The sequence below is a fragment of the Phoca vitulina genome, unplaced genomic scaffold (genome assembly GCF_004348235.1).
Source record: "Phoca vitulina isolate PV1807 unplaced genomic scaffold, GSC_HSeal_1.0 scaffold3, whole genome shotgun sequence".
Classification (NCBI taxonomy): Eukaryota; Metazoa; Chordata; class Mammalia; order Carnivora; family Phocidae; genus Phoca; species Phoca vitulina.
In genome coordinates, this window is record NW_022589706.1 from 75,755,238 (window position 1) to 75,771,889 (window position 16,652).

The window sequence follows — 16,652 nt, forward strand, 5'->3', positions numbered from 1 at the left end:
AGCTGGTATCCCAAGCCTCTCTGTCTTGAGTCAAGTTCACTTTAAAGAGAATTCATTTACGATTATAGTTTCACTTCCACCAATTACTGATGAATTTCAAACCCAATGTCTCAACCGGTTCTCTTTTCTGAGCTCAAGATTTACACATAAAACTGCTTGCTAGAAACAGGTTATCCAAGTGAAAATGGAATCTTCAACCTGATATAACTAAAACTAGTCTCGCCTTATTGTTCCCCCCCAAACCTGTCCTATTTTACTATTTACCTCAATGCCTGAGTCAGAAGAACCTATGTATCAGAAGGCTTACCTGTTCTGTAAAGGATGTTTAATATAGTGTTCTGGGTTAGCAACCTCCTGATTAGATTCTGTTTTCTCTTCTTCTGTAGGCGGGGGATTAGGAGTAGGGGTGGTTTCCTAATGGAAAATAATAAAACATTATTTTAAATTTCTTAACATAACTATGATAGCAATACTCTAAATCAAATACTGCCACTATTCTTTTTTTAAGAAGAATTATAAAAGCATTTCATAAAACAGACCAAAGACGAAGCGCTAAGAAAAGCACCAGATTCTCCATTCTAGCAACTCTTCACTAAGAGCAAAAGGCTTCTCAATAAAAATACAGTCCATATACAGTTATCTGTGACACATTCTGGTATCAGAAAGATTGTTAGACACCATGCAACAAAGCTAAGAAAATCAGCTGTCTTTCCTAACATACCATTAAAGTACTATGTACAGTTTGGAGGGTGGGGGAAATATGACTAAAGTTTGGAGAGAATAATAACTATATTACAATGACAAAAGAGAGCTTTATAAACTGATCAAGCCAATACTACATAGGTCCTTCCCTCTTGTCACACTATTATATGGTAACTTAGAAGTTCAGCAACTTCTGTCATTTTCAAATGGCCCCAGGCAAAAAAGCTCAATGCTGGCTTGAACTTAAATCTTCTTCTAGGTTAGACATAATTAATATTGTCATCTAAAAATGTCAGGAAAAGGGGCACCTGGGTGGCTCAGTCAGTTAAGTGTCTGCCTTTGGCTCAGGTCATGATCCCAGGGTCCTGGGATGGAGCCCTGCATCAGGCTCCCTGCTCAGTAGAGAGCCTGCTTCTCCCTCTGCCTGCCAGTACCCCTGCTTGTGCTCTCTTTCCCTGTCAAATAAATAAATAAAATCTTAAAAAAAAAAAAATCCTTTAAAAATGTCAGGAAAAAACAGAGCTTGGGGATAATCTGTGTTCTCCACATTGCTCCATGTAGCTCTTCACCCAATTATAAACTATTTCAACAAAACTGAATGCTAAGGCAAGGCACCAGAAGCTAAAACAAAAGCTGATTTTTTTCAAAAAGGGCACCACAAGTCTGGGGATAAATTGAACCAGCAAAACAACAGAGATGTATGCTCACATTAACAGGATTATGCAAATCAGAGATGTAGGATCTAAAGGTATCCTAGTGGATAGGTAGTATTCATTTTACAAAATACATTTTTCTTAATAACATGACATGTCTAGGAGCTAATTTCTACTAGCCTATGAAGTCACTCATAACAGAGGCTATGTCTTGATTTTGCTCACAACTGTAATGCCAATGAGCAAAGTGCTATACTCAATAGGAACTTATTGTCTTGATTTCTTAAGTAATAAATGTAAATGTTTACAAAGCAATTAAGACTCTAAAATTTACAGAGTAGTCAATGCCCTAAATTCACCATTTTTTACCAGCATTTTTTGATCAGTCAATTTACATCATCATATAGATAATTACAAAATGCCATTCCTTACCCCACTAGATTAAAATTAATGATAGTTTTCAGACAGAGGCAATCTCAATGGATCAAGAAAATAGGGAACAGTTAGGGACTAAGTGGGCCTAGGGAGACAGGGTACTAGAGAAAAGTGGGCTACAGAGGAGTAAGCCTCAAAAATCTATGTAAAAGTCCCTCAGAGGTCCTTGGCTAGTTGCTAAGCTGTGATGTTCAGAGTACAGCTCTGGGTAGTCTAGCAGAGAACAGCTGAGCCAAGGCTTCAGAGGCTGTATACCATTAGGAAGACTGGGTTCAGACCCAGCTCAGAGTGGGTGGGTGAAAATCCTCAGCTTTCAGATGAAATCCTAGAAAGGCCATGCCCTAGGAATCAGGTGAAATACGTCTAACAAATCCTAAAACCAATCTTCTGACAGGATCAATGTAATCTACCTATAAATTAAGTGCCTCCAAGAACCAAACTCTACATTCTTCAGAAGAGAACATAAGTCTGTCTTTATGAATGTTATTTACTATATCCTACCAAACAATCAAACATTACTAGACATGCAAAGAAATTTTTTTTTTTTAAGATTTTATTTATTTATGGGGTGCCTGGGTGGCTCAGTTAAGTATCTGCCTTTGGCTCAGGTCACTATCCCAGGGTCCTAGAATCGAGTCCCACATCGGGCTCCTTGCTCAGCAGGGAGCCTGCTTCTCCCTCTCCCTCTGCCTGCCGCTCCCCTTGCTTGTGCTCTCTCTCACTCTGTCAAATAAATAAAAAATCTTAAGATTTTATTTATTCAGAGAGAGCAAGAATGAGAGACTACAAGCAGGGGTGGGGGGGAAGTAGAGGGAAAGGGAGAAGCAGGCTCCTCGCTAAGCAAGGAGCCCGATGCTGGGCTCAATTCCAGGACCCTGAGATCATGATCCGAGCCGAAGGCGGATGCTTAACCGACTAAGCCATTCAGGCACCCCGGCAAAGAATTTTTTTTAAAGTCACTAATGATCAAGAGATTCACCTGTCCACAGAAAGACATCCAGACATGACCCAGGTAATGGAGTTAATAACTATGATTACTATGGTAAAACAGCAGACAAAGACATAATAACCAAGATTACTATAGTAAAATAGAGAAGATAGGGGAAAGGATGAAAAAAAAAATGGGGAGTGTTTGAAAAGAAAACTGAAATCTATTTTTAAAAAGAACCAAATAGACATAATTATGGAACTGCCAAATACAATGTCTGAAATTAAGAGTTCACTGAATGGGGGCACCACGGTGGCACAGTCGGTTAAGCGTCCGACTCTGATTCAGCTCAGGTCATGATCTCATGGTCATGAAATCAAGCCCCACGTGGAGCTCCACACTCAGTGTGGAGTGATGCCTGAGATTCTCTCTCCCTCTGCCCCTCCCCCTGCTTGTTCTCTCTCCCTCTCAAATAAATAAATAAAGCTTAAAGAGTTCACCGAATGATTAACAACAAATTCAACTCTGCAGAGTGTGAGATTGGTGAACTCAAACATAGGTCAACAGAAGATATCCAAATAAATAGAGAGAGAAAAATAGATGGTAAGAAACATTATGGAAGACAGTTAAAAAGTTCAAGGACAAGATGAGAGAATGGGACAGAAGCATACACAATGACCAAAATTTACCAAATCTCATCAGAAACTCAAGTCACAGATTCAAAAAGCTCAAGGAACTCCAAGCAGTAAAATACAAACAAAACTATACCTGGGCATATCAGCTTCGAACTACTGAAAACTTAAAGAAGTCACATTAAAAGCAGTTAGGAAAGGGGACACACACACACACACCATTCACAAGAATAATAAGATTAACAGCTAACTCCCCAACAGAAACTCTGGAAGCCATTAAGACAACAGAATGACATCTCCACACTGAAAGAAAAATGGTCAACCTAGAATTCAGTGCCTAGGAAAAATATCCTTCAGAACTGGATAAATACACAGATGCACAAAAACAGACACAACCCCTTCTCCCCCAACACATACACACAGGTCCAAAACAAAAAGGAACAAACACCAAAGGAAAAGTCTTCAGACTAGAGGGGAAAAAAAAAGAGCGCAGGTAGGAACATGAAAATGCAAAAAAGAATGAAAAGCACTGGAAAATGTAAATAGGTGGATCAATTTGTCAAAGACTATGAACAGTTTAAAAGAACAATAATAATGATGTCTTACAGAGTTTAAAATAATAATGATGGTTCTAGCAAAGGATTAGGTATATATAAATTTGTAAGGCTAGGTGTATAGCACATTCTTCCTCCAGAAGTTAAGTACTATAAATTCTCTTATTTATCTAAATTAAAAGACAAGTAAAATTTACTCATAAGTTCCAAATCCTCAATACAAACCATACTTTCACAACATTTATTTAAACAGTTTATGTCAGCAGTGCATAAAAACAATGAATTAATTATAGTATGAATAATTATACATTTCACGAGATCCAAAATATCACCTGCTAACTAACTCAGTATTTTACTTTCTTTTAGATTACTCAACTCTTTTCACAATTAGGGGAATGATGACTTAGATGGTATCAAAAATCTCTGGATACATAGGAACTAAAAGCAGGTAGTAACTCAGTAAAAAGTACATTAAGTTCCTAGAATTTAAAAGTCTCTTTTGAATTAAAAGTCCTACCTTAACTAATGTTTTAGTCTTTACATTAAGAATTTATAATTTTGAATTTTTCTTATAACTAAAATTAAAATAACTACAACTTTAAATAAATGTGTGTGGGGCGCCTGGGTGGCTCAGTTGGTTAAGCGACTGCCTTCGGCTCAGGTCATGATCCTGGAGTCCCTGGATCGAGTCCCGCATCGGGCTCCCTGCTCGGCAGGGAGTCTGCTTCTCCCTCTGACCCTCCCCCCTCTCATGTACTCGCTCTCTCTCATTCTCTCTCTCTCAAATAAATAAATAAAATCTTAAAAAATAAATAAATAAATAAATAAATAAATAAATAAATAAATGTGTGTGGATGTATAAAAATGTAAAACCTTTCAGCCTTCACTTTTAATATTATACAAATATGCTAGATGTTAAGACAAATACTCTAAAACACTCCGAAAAAAATATTAAACAATCATCTTTCAGTATTTAAAACTTTTTTTTACGATTTTATTTATTTGACAGAGACAGAGCAAAAGAGCACAAGCAGGGAAGGCAGCAGAGGGAGAGGGAGAAGCATGCTCCCGGCTGAGCAAGGAGCCTGACTTGGAGCTCAATCCCAGGACCCTGGGATCATGACCTGAGCCAAAGGCAGATGCTTAACCAACTGAGCCACCCAGGCACCCTCCCCGCTTTTTAAAAAGATTTTACAAAACTTTTTTTTTAAATATAAGCATAGACTGACATTTATTTAGCCTTTTAAGTTACCATCTGCAGTTTTAATAGTCTCATGTTCAAATTTTTTTTAAAGATTTTATTTATTTAGAGAGGGAGCTTACATGCCTGCGTGGAGGGGAGGGGCAGAGGGACAGAGAGCCTTAAACAGGGCTCACTCTCATGATCCTAAGATCACGACCTGAGCCAAAACCAAGAGTCAGACAATCAACCGACTGCACCACCCAGGCGCCCCTCATGTTCAAATTTTTACCTTAAGAATTTCTCAAACTCTTTTAATAAAGAAACAATGGTTTTAATAGCCATTTCCAAGATAGAATATAAAATACTCAAATACTCTACGAAAATATTCATTAACAGGGCACAAACCAAATCTAATAAAAGTTAGAAATCACTTCATGATGGAATTTACTTATGAAAACATTAATATTAAAAACCACATATAAAAGGGCACATTAAAAAAGGAAAAGTCATATTTTCTTATTTAGGCCATATTTTGTTATGATCATCTACTTGTCTCACCAATTCATTCTTAATCAGGAGAAATTTAAACCAAAATCTAAACCAAAAATTTATTAATCATTCACCTTTTAAGTTGCTTGCAACTATATTGTAAATTATTGCAAACAAATAAAAAAAACTTGTTTGAGACTGTTGAGACATGCCTCTCTGTTAATTTCTTTCAACTTATTTAGTTATAAAACCCCTCAACTTTGATTCAAATAATCAAAATGCTTTTTTTAAAAAACTTAGATAAAACAAAAGAAAAAATATTATCAAAATATTTAAGACTTCCAGGCTAATTCTGTAAGGGTAGTCCTCTATGGAGAAAGTCCAATTCCTACACAAACGTTTGAATCTATAGCAACATACACAATGAGAAACGATGTCCAGAATGATGGCCATACTATATTAAATTCTTTGATCAAAAAATGATTTAAAAAATGATTTATAATTATGAGCATATGCCAAATCAGAAGAAATATAATTTATTTTTTAAAGAACTGGGACAAAACTGATTTCAGTTCACTCATCAGTTAAGCATAAACCTCATATAACAAATCTCCATATTATCCATTTTTTGTTCTAATTTACTAAGTACTTCTAATATAAACTGAATTTGAAAATAAAATTATCTTGGAATTTTATCTCCTCTTAAAATTATTTGGAAAGCCATCTAAGACTTAAGATTACCATGAAATAGGTACAGGAAGGCTATGTGTTATTTGTTAACACCAACTTCACAAAATTCTCCCTGAAAACTCCACAGCAGGTACTTTCACGGTATCTTTAACAACTGATTCAGTTATTTATTTTTAGCAAGATCATCAAAGTAGCAAGTAAAGCAAACAAGATTATTGTATGATCTGTATAAGAACTAAAAAATGTATTTTATAACGTCATTTTATGGTTGCTTTATATATAGAGCAGACAATAAGTTTTAAATTTACATTCAATTTAAAAACAAAATTCTTTACTGCAAAGTTCCACAACATCCCTCTACCTACCCTCTAAGCTCCTCTGTAAACAAATTTCATTGAGAATTACAACTTAAATATCCATATTTGCCAGTGTTTCTAAATTTATTTATTTATTTATTTATTTTTAAGATTTTATTTATTTATTTGACAGAGAGAGACACAGCGAGAGAGGGAACACAAGCAGGGGGAGTGGGAGAGGGAGAAGCAGGCTTCCCACGGAGCAGGGAGCCCAATGTGGGGCTCGATCCCAGGACTCTGGGATCATGACCTGAGCTGAAGGCAGATGCTTAACGACTGAGCCACCCAGGCGCCCCACCAGTGTTTCTAAATTTAAAAATTATGCAAATAAAACACAAAAGGCTAGTTTAACAGATTATTATACTCTCAAAGTAATCAAATACACTTTTTTCTTTCCAAGTTTTTATTTAAATTCTAGTTAACATACAGTGGAATATTAGTTTCAGGTGTAGAATTTAGTGATTTAACACTCACATACAACACCTGGTGCTCATCACAAGTGCACTCCTTAATCCCTATCACCTATTTAACCCATCCTCCTACCCACCTCCCCTCCAGTAATCCTCAGTTTGTTGTCTATAGTTAACAGTCTATTTCTTGGTTTGCCTTTTATTTAACTCCTGTGTTCATTTGTTTTATTTTGTTTTTAAAGATCTTATTTATTTTTTGACAGAGAGACAGCGAGAGAGGGAACACAAGCAGGTGGAGTGGGGGAGGGAGAAGCAGGCTTCCCGCTGAGCAAGGAGCCCTATGTGGGGCTAGATCCCAGGACTCTGGGATCATGACCTGAGCAGAAGGCAGATGCTTAACAACTGAGCCACCCAGGCACCCGTTTTGTTTCTTAAATTCCCCATATGAGTGAAATCATATGGCATTTGTCTTTCTCTGACTTAGCTTATTTTGTTCCACATATGAGTGAAATCATATAGTATTTGTCCTTCTCTGACTTATTTAGCTTAGCATAATACTCTTTAGCTCCATCCATGTTGTTGCAAATGGCAAGATTTCATTCTTTTTGATGGCTGAGTAATATTTCTGTGTGTGTGTGTGTTTGTGTGTGTGTATACCACATCTTCTTTACCCATTTATCAGTTGACAGACACTTGGGCTCTTTCCATAATTTGGCTATTACTGATAATGCTGCTATAAACATCAGGGTGCATGTATCCCTTTGAATTAGTATTTTTGTATCCTTTGGGTAAATACCTAGTAGTGCAATTGCTGGATCATAGGGCAGTTCTATTTTTAACTTTCTGAGGAACCTCCATACTGTTCTCCAGAGTGGCTGCACCAGCTTGCATTCCCACCAACAGTGCAAGAGGGTTCCCCTTTCTCCGCATCCATACCAACACCTGTTGTTTCCTGTGTTAATTTTAGTCTAAGTGAATTATCAAATACATTTTTTAACCTAAAACACAAACTACACTTGAAAAACTCTTGTATAACCTATTTCAGGTGGGTAGAATGGAGAGTACAAAGCAATGAGATGGTACCAGTTTAACTAGAAGATGGTAAGGAATCAATGAGACTGAAAGAGAGGGCTCATGAAACCAAAGACAGACTAGAACGGTGGGCTGAAGGGAGACTGAAAGGCCTCAAAGGTCAAGCTAAAAGTATACCTTTCATTTTGTGAGCAATGGAAGCCATTCATCGACAGATCAAATTGATTAAATACTGATGACAAGTAAGGGAATAGAAAAGACAACGAGTTTAAGTGCAAAATATTAAACATAGTTTTGGATTTGCTGAGTTTGAGATTCAAATAAAAATGTAGTCTTATAATTTAGTGGTCCCGTAGCTCAGTAACTGTCATAACAAGAGAAGAAAGTTGGGAAAAAAAAAAAAAGTAGAGCAAGGTTGGGCAAGTTTAACAGTCAGCTGCAAAGAATCTCAGGCAGCATTTGAACGTTGCTACATCTCAGAATGCAATAACATTCTGCAAAAACCAGCACATGTATCAAACACAATATTAACTTTGTTGGACAATCCTAGTATTATAAAGCTAAATACTTCCCAGATACAGTATCATTTCTCTAATCTGACTAAAGTTTAGATTCTTACTTCTAGCCATGTTCAAATCTACAGTGCTTCAACTCCAAAACCGTGGTATGCTTTTCCACGGTTGTGAACACCCAAGATTTTTCATTAACTCTCAACTCAAACACACTTACAAACTATCTCTTCTAGAAATAACATTAAACCTTCCCCTCAGGACACTCAATTAGTGTCCTCCATTACTTCACTCAACAAATATTACTACTAAGAACTTCCAGGGCCCCCTCCCCCAACACACATATAGCTTTAGGACATCACCTAAACCTTAATTTGAAGTAAGCAAAAAGCACTAGTTCCCCTGGCAGTAATACGGGTTTAAAGCAGTAACACAAAATGCAGTCCACAGATTTCTGCTGGTTATAGCCTACAACCACGGTAGGTATAGAATGGAAAGTAAGGACTTAGAAAACTTTACAACAATCTGACAGTATTTTTGCACCTGTCAAAACTAGTAATAGCAAATGCAGGCTTACATTTTTGTGGGTTTTTTTTCATTTTTCTTTCTCCTATTTTTATGATTTACAAAAACATTACATGAGAAATTGTTTAAAAAGAAAATAAAAGGGGTGCCTGGCTGATTCAGTTGGTCTAGCATGTGACTCTTCATCTTGGGGCTGTAAGTTCGAGTCCCAAATTGGATGTAGAGATTACTTAAAAAAAAAATAAAGTCTTTAAAAACAAGTAAGTAAATAAACAACCCACTTCCACCAGAATATGGGAGACACTGGTTTAGATCACATACTCTGGAGCCAGACTACCCAGGTTAGAATCCCAGCTCTGCCATTCACAGTTGTATAATTTCAGCCAAGTTTAACAGAGCACCGAATAATGGATAATAATATCCAATTTTCAATAGCACTTCCTTATATATACCCCCTTCCTTGCTTCACTGTTTTTTCAGGTGAGTTAGAAAAGACCATTTGTGGCCTTAAGAGAAATGTAAATGCTATTATGGCAAAGATAGTTGCAATTATCTCTACAAGTTACTCACCCCCCAACATTTCAGTAAACTGAAGGCACTACACACATTAAATAAAAATATGAAATAATGAGAAGAGTAAGCAAATAAGAACAGAAAAGAATGGTGCTTTATGACTTTTCAAATGGTAACACCCACCCTCACACTTCATCCAAACTATGAGTTTTTACTAGATAGGTAACATTTACCAAGCAGTTACTATCAAATAATATGCTACATATTTTTATATACATTATTTCAATATTTATATAATCTCAATATATTCAATCTTCACAATACTGTGAAACTCTCTGGTCTTTAAATTTAAGGGCTGGAAGTTAACGTGGCCTAGCTGTATTCCACATTTGAATCCAGAACTATCACTATCAGGATTCACAGCTAGGGATACAGTATGTCCTGGTTTTACCTGTTTTATTGTTCCAGCGTATCGGTAGAATCTTCATTCACTCCCAAAAGTGCCCAGAATTGGATAATAAATTATATAACGTTACCGAGGTACTCTTTCCAGGCCTCACAACCCTACAGTATGTACTATGCCTTGTGCCACAGCCTCAGACTCAATACCTTCACTATCTTGCAAATGTATGCCACTGCCAATAAACTAGAAAAAAAGGCCATGAATGGTACACCTCACTCCCAACACACACACAAAATCCCACTATGAAAAAAAGCAAGCAAATGCCAATGATCAATTATAGTGAGTTTATATTATGTAAGACAGCATACTAAATGCCTATATGGCCAAATACCTCAGAAATACAGGGAAGTATAAATAAAATCCTCTCTTTATGGATACAAATAACTGGAAAGAGAATTCTATCATTTCATACAAGTAAGATACGTAAACAGACCTCAAGATATATTACTCTTCCCTTTAGTCTCCAAACATTCAGTTCCCAGGTCTCTTTTTAGCAAACAATGCATTTCCCCCAGCACCCTCCATACGTAAATTAGTGTAATTAATTAACTAGTACATAAGAACAAGTAGTCTTACCACTTGCCTTGTAAGGAATAAAAAAAATTGGTGTAAACACTGAAAATTACCACAAATAATTAAATCAATTGTTTTGGTTGTTAAAGTAGTATCAGCTAATCTGGCATCACTCATCACAAAAGTGGGAGGCTGTGGATTTTGCAGGTCTTCTTCCTTGTCTGTAATAAAGAATCAAAATAGTGACCTTCATGCTCTAAACTAAAACACTGAAGGGGAAAAATAACATACGCAGATTTAGCAAAATACAACCCTTTTCTTAAAACACTGCTAAAATGGAGACATTTTTTTCATGTTTTTCATTCCTTTGCATTAGTGACCATTGATTATGGTCACTAATCAATATACCCTGTATGTCAATTCTGATTCAAAAGACAGTAACTTTTTAATATTCTTTTCAAATGATGTAAAATGGCATCTATACAACAAAAAAATACTGGAAGCTGAGGTACAGAAGGGAAGAGCTGTGATTTGTACAAATTGTGTCTTATCTATAAGTACTGCAAAATTTAATAGCTGTTCGATCTATTTAAGGAAAAATAACCTAATTACCTGACTAAAATTAATGACTAGCAACCACTACACTTTTCAGTGAACACAGGTGATTAAGTTTGCTGCTCTATAGCTAAAAATGGTTATTTCTGGATAGACAGCAAGATAGACTTAACCACATTTTACTAATATTAAAAAAAAAAAAAATCCCTACAGGCCACACTTGAATTTTTGACCTTTTGGAATACAATTTTTAAAACTTGGATGCGTGTATCTTTAACTCTTTACTAGAAAGATCTGTAGGCATCTTGTTTCATTCGAAATCTGTCAACCAAATTACTCTCCACATCTTACATAGCTCAGAGGATCCCAAATTCAGAAAGGAAAATGTGATGATAGACATAAGAAATAAACATGTGTGATCTAGAATGATAACAAGGCTAATGATAAAATTTAAATATCAATGCTACTTAAACCAAAGATTACCAAAATACTCATATTTTATAACAACTAAGGAAATTTATAGAAGTTAAACATTATATACAAAATTAAAAAGTGCTCCAAATAACATTAAAGTGATGTTAGGACAAGCATTTTCACTGCACAAAATTACACTGGTTTCAGTAGCAAAGCAATTTCAATTATTCTTTAAAGCTTCATAATTAGAATTTGAAAGGCAAATATTTTGCCTACTGATTCTTTTTAAGTTTATTCCTTTTAAAATTATAACTAAAATTTAATGACACTGATTGAAATCTTTACAGTCCCAGTTAAACAAGTAAGCAGCTGCTTTTTTTTTACAGCTGAATTTTCTAAATTCTACATGTTTTTTCAAAGTTCTACAACGTTAAAAGTTAAAGATTAAAATTGTGATATAAACTATAGTTTCTTTAAAAGTAATCTCCACACCCAATGTGGGGCTCAAACTCATGACTCCGAGATCAAGAGTTGTATGCTCTACCAACTGAGCCAGCCAGGCACCCCAAAACAATAATTTTAATAAGAAAATTAGAGTTGTCCTTTCATATTTCAAATATTTAAATTATCTTCCGAAAGAAATCAACCTATTTTTTTTTTAATATTTTTATTTATTTATTTGAGAGAGAGAATGAGAGATAGAGAGCATGAGAGGGGGGAGGGTCAGAGGGAGAAGCAGACTCCCTGCCGAGCAGGGAGCCCGATGTGGGACTCGATCCCGGGACTCCAGGATCATGACCTGAGCTGAAGGCAGTCGCTTAACCAACTGAGCCACCCAGGCGTCCCAACCTATATTTCTTTAAAAAATTAGAAAACTAGGGACAGTCACAGTTTCAAATGTCCCCAGGTTTATAGAGTAGATTATATCCCTCCACTTACTGAGCTTAAGTTAATGAAATACAAGCTTCCAAATATAAAAAGAGCTATGTTCTTTAACTCAGTAATTATACTTCTAAGAGATTTCTTAAAAAAAAAAGTACCAGGACACTAACAGTTTTGTGTATTTTATGTTAGTAAATAAAAAGTACAGTCAACATGTATCAAAAGATACAACCAAAAAATAAAATATATTATGGCATTCACAATATAGGCACTAAATGTGATGCTTAGAAAATTATTTTAAAATGCTAATGTAAATGTGGGAAAAGGCAGATTACAGAACTGTACAAACAAGGAGCACTTTACTTTTCTGGTGGAGGGGAGGCACTTTTTAAGAAGTCCTAAATAAACTATGGTACATCCACACAATGCAATATTGTTCTGCACAAAAAGAAATGAGCTATCAAACCGTGAAAAGACATGGAGGAATGATAAATGTATATCACCAAGTGAAAGAAGTCAATCTGAAAAAACCACATGCTGTACAATTCCAACTATATGACATTCTGGAAAAGGCAGTAAACATGGGGGTAGTAAAAAGATTAGTGGTTGCCGGGGTTAGAAAGGAGGGATAAATAAGCAGAAAACAGAAGATTTTAGGCAGTGAAACTCCTTCTGTATGATACTACAATGTGGTAAATACATGTCATTATTTATTTGTCCAAACCCAAAGACTGTACAACACCAAGAGTGAACCCTAATGTAAACTAGAGACTTGAGATGACGATGAAGTGTCAGTGTAGGTTCATTTGGTATAACAAATGTTCCACTTTGGTATGGGATGTTGACAGTGGGGGGGTGAGGGGGGGCGCGGCGCACCTGTTCATACAGGAACAGGAAGTATACCAGAACCCTCTCTATCTTTCTCTCAATTTTGTAGTGAATCTAAAACTGCTCTAAAAAATACTCTTATAAAAGCAGAAGAGGGGGCGCCCGGGTGGCTGAGTCATTGGGTGTCTGCCTTCGGCTCGGGTCATGGTCCCAGGGTCCTGGGATCGAGCCCCACATTGGGCTCCCTGCTCAGCGGGAAGCCTGCTTCTCCCTCTCCCACTCCCCCTGCTTGTGTTCCCTCTCTCACTGTGTCTCTGTCAAATAAATAACTAAAATCCGTAAAAAAAAAATAAATAAATAAAATAATAAAAGCAAAAGAGACGTCTAGGTGGCGCAGTCGGTTAAGCCTCCAACTCTTGGTTTCAGCTCAGGTCAGGATCTCAGGGTCCTGAGATGGAGCCCCACATCGGGCTCTGGGCTCAGTGTGGAGTCTGCTTGAAATTCTCTCTCTCCCTCTGCCCTTCCCGTTCATATGCCCACTCTCTCTCTGCCTCCCTCCCTCATATGTAAATAAATAAATGGAGAAGAGGTATGTATAAATAAGTAAGTAAATAAATAAATGGAAAAGAGGTATGTATAAATGAATGAATGAATGAAAAAGAAAAGAGGTACAAAGAAGAGATGAGGTAAGAATAAAAGAGTCCACAAACAAGTAAACCAAAATATTACCAAGGAAAACCTAGTTGTTCGGATTATAGATGACTTTTATTTTCTTCACACAGATCTAATGTTCCAAATTTATTACAACAAAATTATACTGAAACCAAATATACACTTGAGTCTACTGGACTGAGCAGTCTGTTTCAGTGATCTGTCAGTCCCATTTACACCAATACCACATTTTTAAAAATTAACTGTTCAATATTTTTTTTCTCATTGTAAGGCAAATTCTCCATTCCCCTTTTCTTCTTCAAAAATTAACTGCCAATTCTCATTTATTTATTCTTTCAAATAAACTTTACAATCATTTTATAAAACAGGAGCTTGCAAACTTTTTCTATAAGGGGTCAGAGAGTAAATATTTTAGGCTGGTGATCTTTCTGTCACTTATTCTCTGCTTTATTTTACAACCCTTTGAAATACAAAACACATTCTTAGCTAGCAGGCCACACAAGAACAGGCCTAAGGCCAGTTTGTGGACCTCAGCATATAGTTCCCCATCCCACTGCAAAGATTTTGGCATTTTGATTCAATACATACTGAATTAATTCAGGAAAAATTAACATCTTCCCAATATCAAATCTTTCCCAAAAGCAAATTATGACTTTGTTTACTAAAGCCCTTCATTGTATTCCTCAGTAGAATTGTAGAGCTTTCATTTATGAATCCTGCAAATGACTTACTAGGTTTGTAATTTCTGGGCACTTGAAGGCTCTGGTACCTGGGTATAGGAAAGCAGCAAATTACTTGCTAGGTTTATTATTCCTGGCACTTTTTGCCTAGTTACAGAAAAACTGTAATACTGTATTCTATGATCAGAATGCAACAATGTTACTTTTTAAATATCATGCTAAGTGTTACTTCTTTACTTTTTTTGCTATTCAGTAATTCAGTAACTTTAAGCTCAAAGGAGAGCAGGGTTAAGCACTCAGAAGTGTCTAGCACATGACAGTACAGTACTCAAATGTTTGAATAAATGAATGATTTTAATTTTGTTCCTTCTCAAAATCCCACTAAAACGATAATAGAGATTTTTTTCTAAGTCCACAACTATGGGAACAGCAAAGAAAAAAAGAAAAGAGCTGGAACACAGATGGACAAATGGTCACTAATCAATATACACAGCTAGATCCTAAAAGTCTCAAAAACTGGCAGAACCTTTAGAACTGAGAGTGAAAGAAGGAGGTAAATTAAAGAGAATATGGTGACAGCTATTGAAAAATAACTAGATCCCTCAATTTCCTCCCTCTACCTTCACAGGAATGCTGCCATGAGTTCAAAAATAAAAAAGAAAATAAGCAACTTGGAGGGAAGAGGCAGGGAAAAGAAAATGCCCTCAAAAATATGTAGCTATATATATATATCCTCAAAAGGTTAAAATGTGGGGTGCCTGGGTGGCTCAGTTGTTAAGCGTCTGCCTTCGGCTCAGGTCATGATTCCAGGATCTTGGGATTGAGCCGAGCCCCGCATCAGGCTCCCTGCTCCGCGGGAAGCCTGCTTCTCCCTCTCCCGCTCCCCTGCTTGTGTTCCCTCTCTTGCTGTGTCTCTCTCTGTCAAATAAATAAATAAAATCTTAAAAAAAAAAGGGGGGGTTAAAATGTTGCATCACAATTATAGGAAGTTATAAAGTGAACACAGGGAAGAGAAGAGAAGTGTCCTGGAAATTAAAATTATGACAGAAAGGCTTGAAAATAAAATTTCCCAGAAAATAAAAGACAGAAAATGAAAGCAAGATTTAAACTTAAAAAAAACAAAACAAAACAAAAATCAGAGACCCATGCTAGGAGATCCAGTATCTCAATAACTGTTTCAAAGAGGGGAAAATCACAAATAAATCTATAAAGTGATGAATAGGAGTTGCCACGTTAAAAAAATGCAATGAGTACCTAGCCCAGTGGAGCATGTCATTGTGAAATGGGGACAAAAAAAATTTCTCGGTTGAAGTAGAACTGGTCACACAAAGAAAAGAAGAGAAAAGAAAAGAAAAAAGAAAAGTAGTCATTAGACTATCTGACTGAACAGCCACAACAGAAGATGACCTGAGATAATGACTTTAAAATTCTGAAGAAAAGAATTCTACACCCAGCCAAACTACAGATATGACATTCTTTAATAGGCAAGGTCTCAAAAATCTTTAACTCTCATGTATCTTTTCTCAAAATATTACTGGAGATGTGATCCACTGAAATGAAACAAGAAACCAAGTAAGACAACAAGGGACACCAAGAAGTCAGATGAGAGGGAATCACGAACATAGTCAAAGACAAGTGTGTACCAGATATAGAGAGCAACATCCAGATTGGACCAATGTGATTCTTCATCTGATGGCTATAATGATCAAGATGCTTATTATTCTACCCTTAAAACAAAACAAAACAAAACACTGATTGCCATGGTTTGTCTGGCCCAGACTTTTATCTTTACTTAACTCAGCTTAACCCTGTGTTAACAAAGCTCCTTTTCTCTCCTTTGTGCCCTTCCCCCTGAAACAGCTACAAATTTCACACCAACTGAGTTCAGCTTTAACCTACACTTTAAAACAACACACAAAGACACAAAGCATCTTACTACCACAAACCACTCTCCTAACTAAAAGTTCTTTGCCTGGCCCACAGCATAACCTGCCAGATAACAACTGTGGAGTCCTATGTTTCCCAGAACATGTT

At 36.3% G+C, this 16,652-nt stretch overlaps 1 protein-coding gene across 2 annotated transcripts in view; it reads right to left on the reverse strand.

Moving 5' to 3' along the window:
- EIF4E (eukaryotic translation initiation factor 4E) overlaps window positions 1-16,652 on the reverse strand; it is a 42,081-nt gene that overhangs the window by 16,782 nt on the left and 8,647 nt on the right. For both annotated transcript variants that reach the window (XM_032400880.1, XM_032400879.1), the window contains exon 2: window positions 308-414. In XM_032400880.1, the coding sequence (XP_032256771.1) occupies window positions 308-414 (107 nt within the window). The remainder of the gene's footprint in view (window positions 1-307; window positions 415-16,652) is intronic.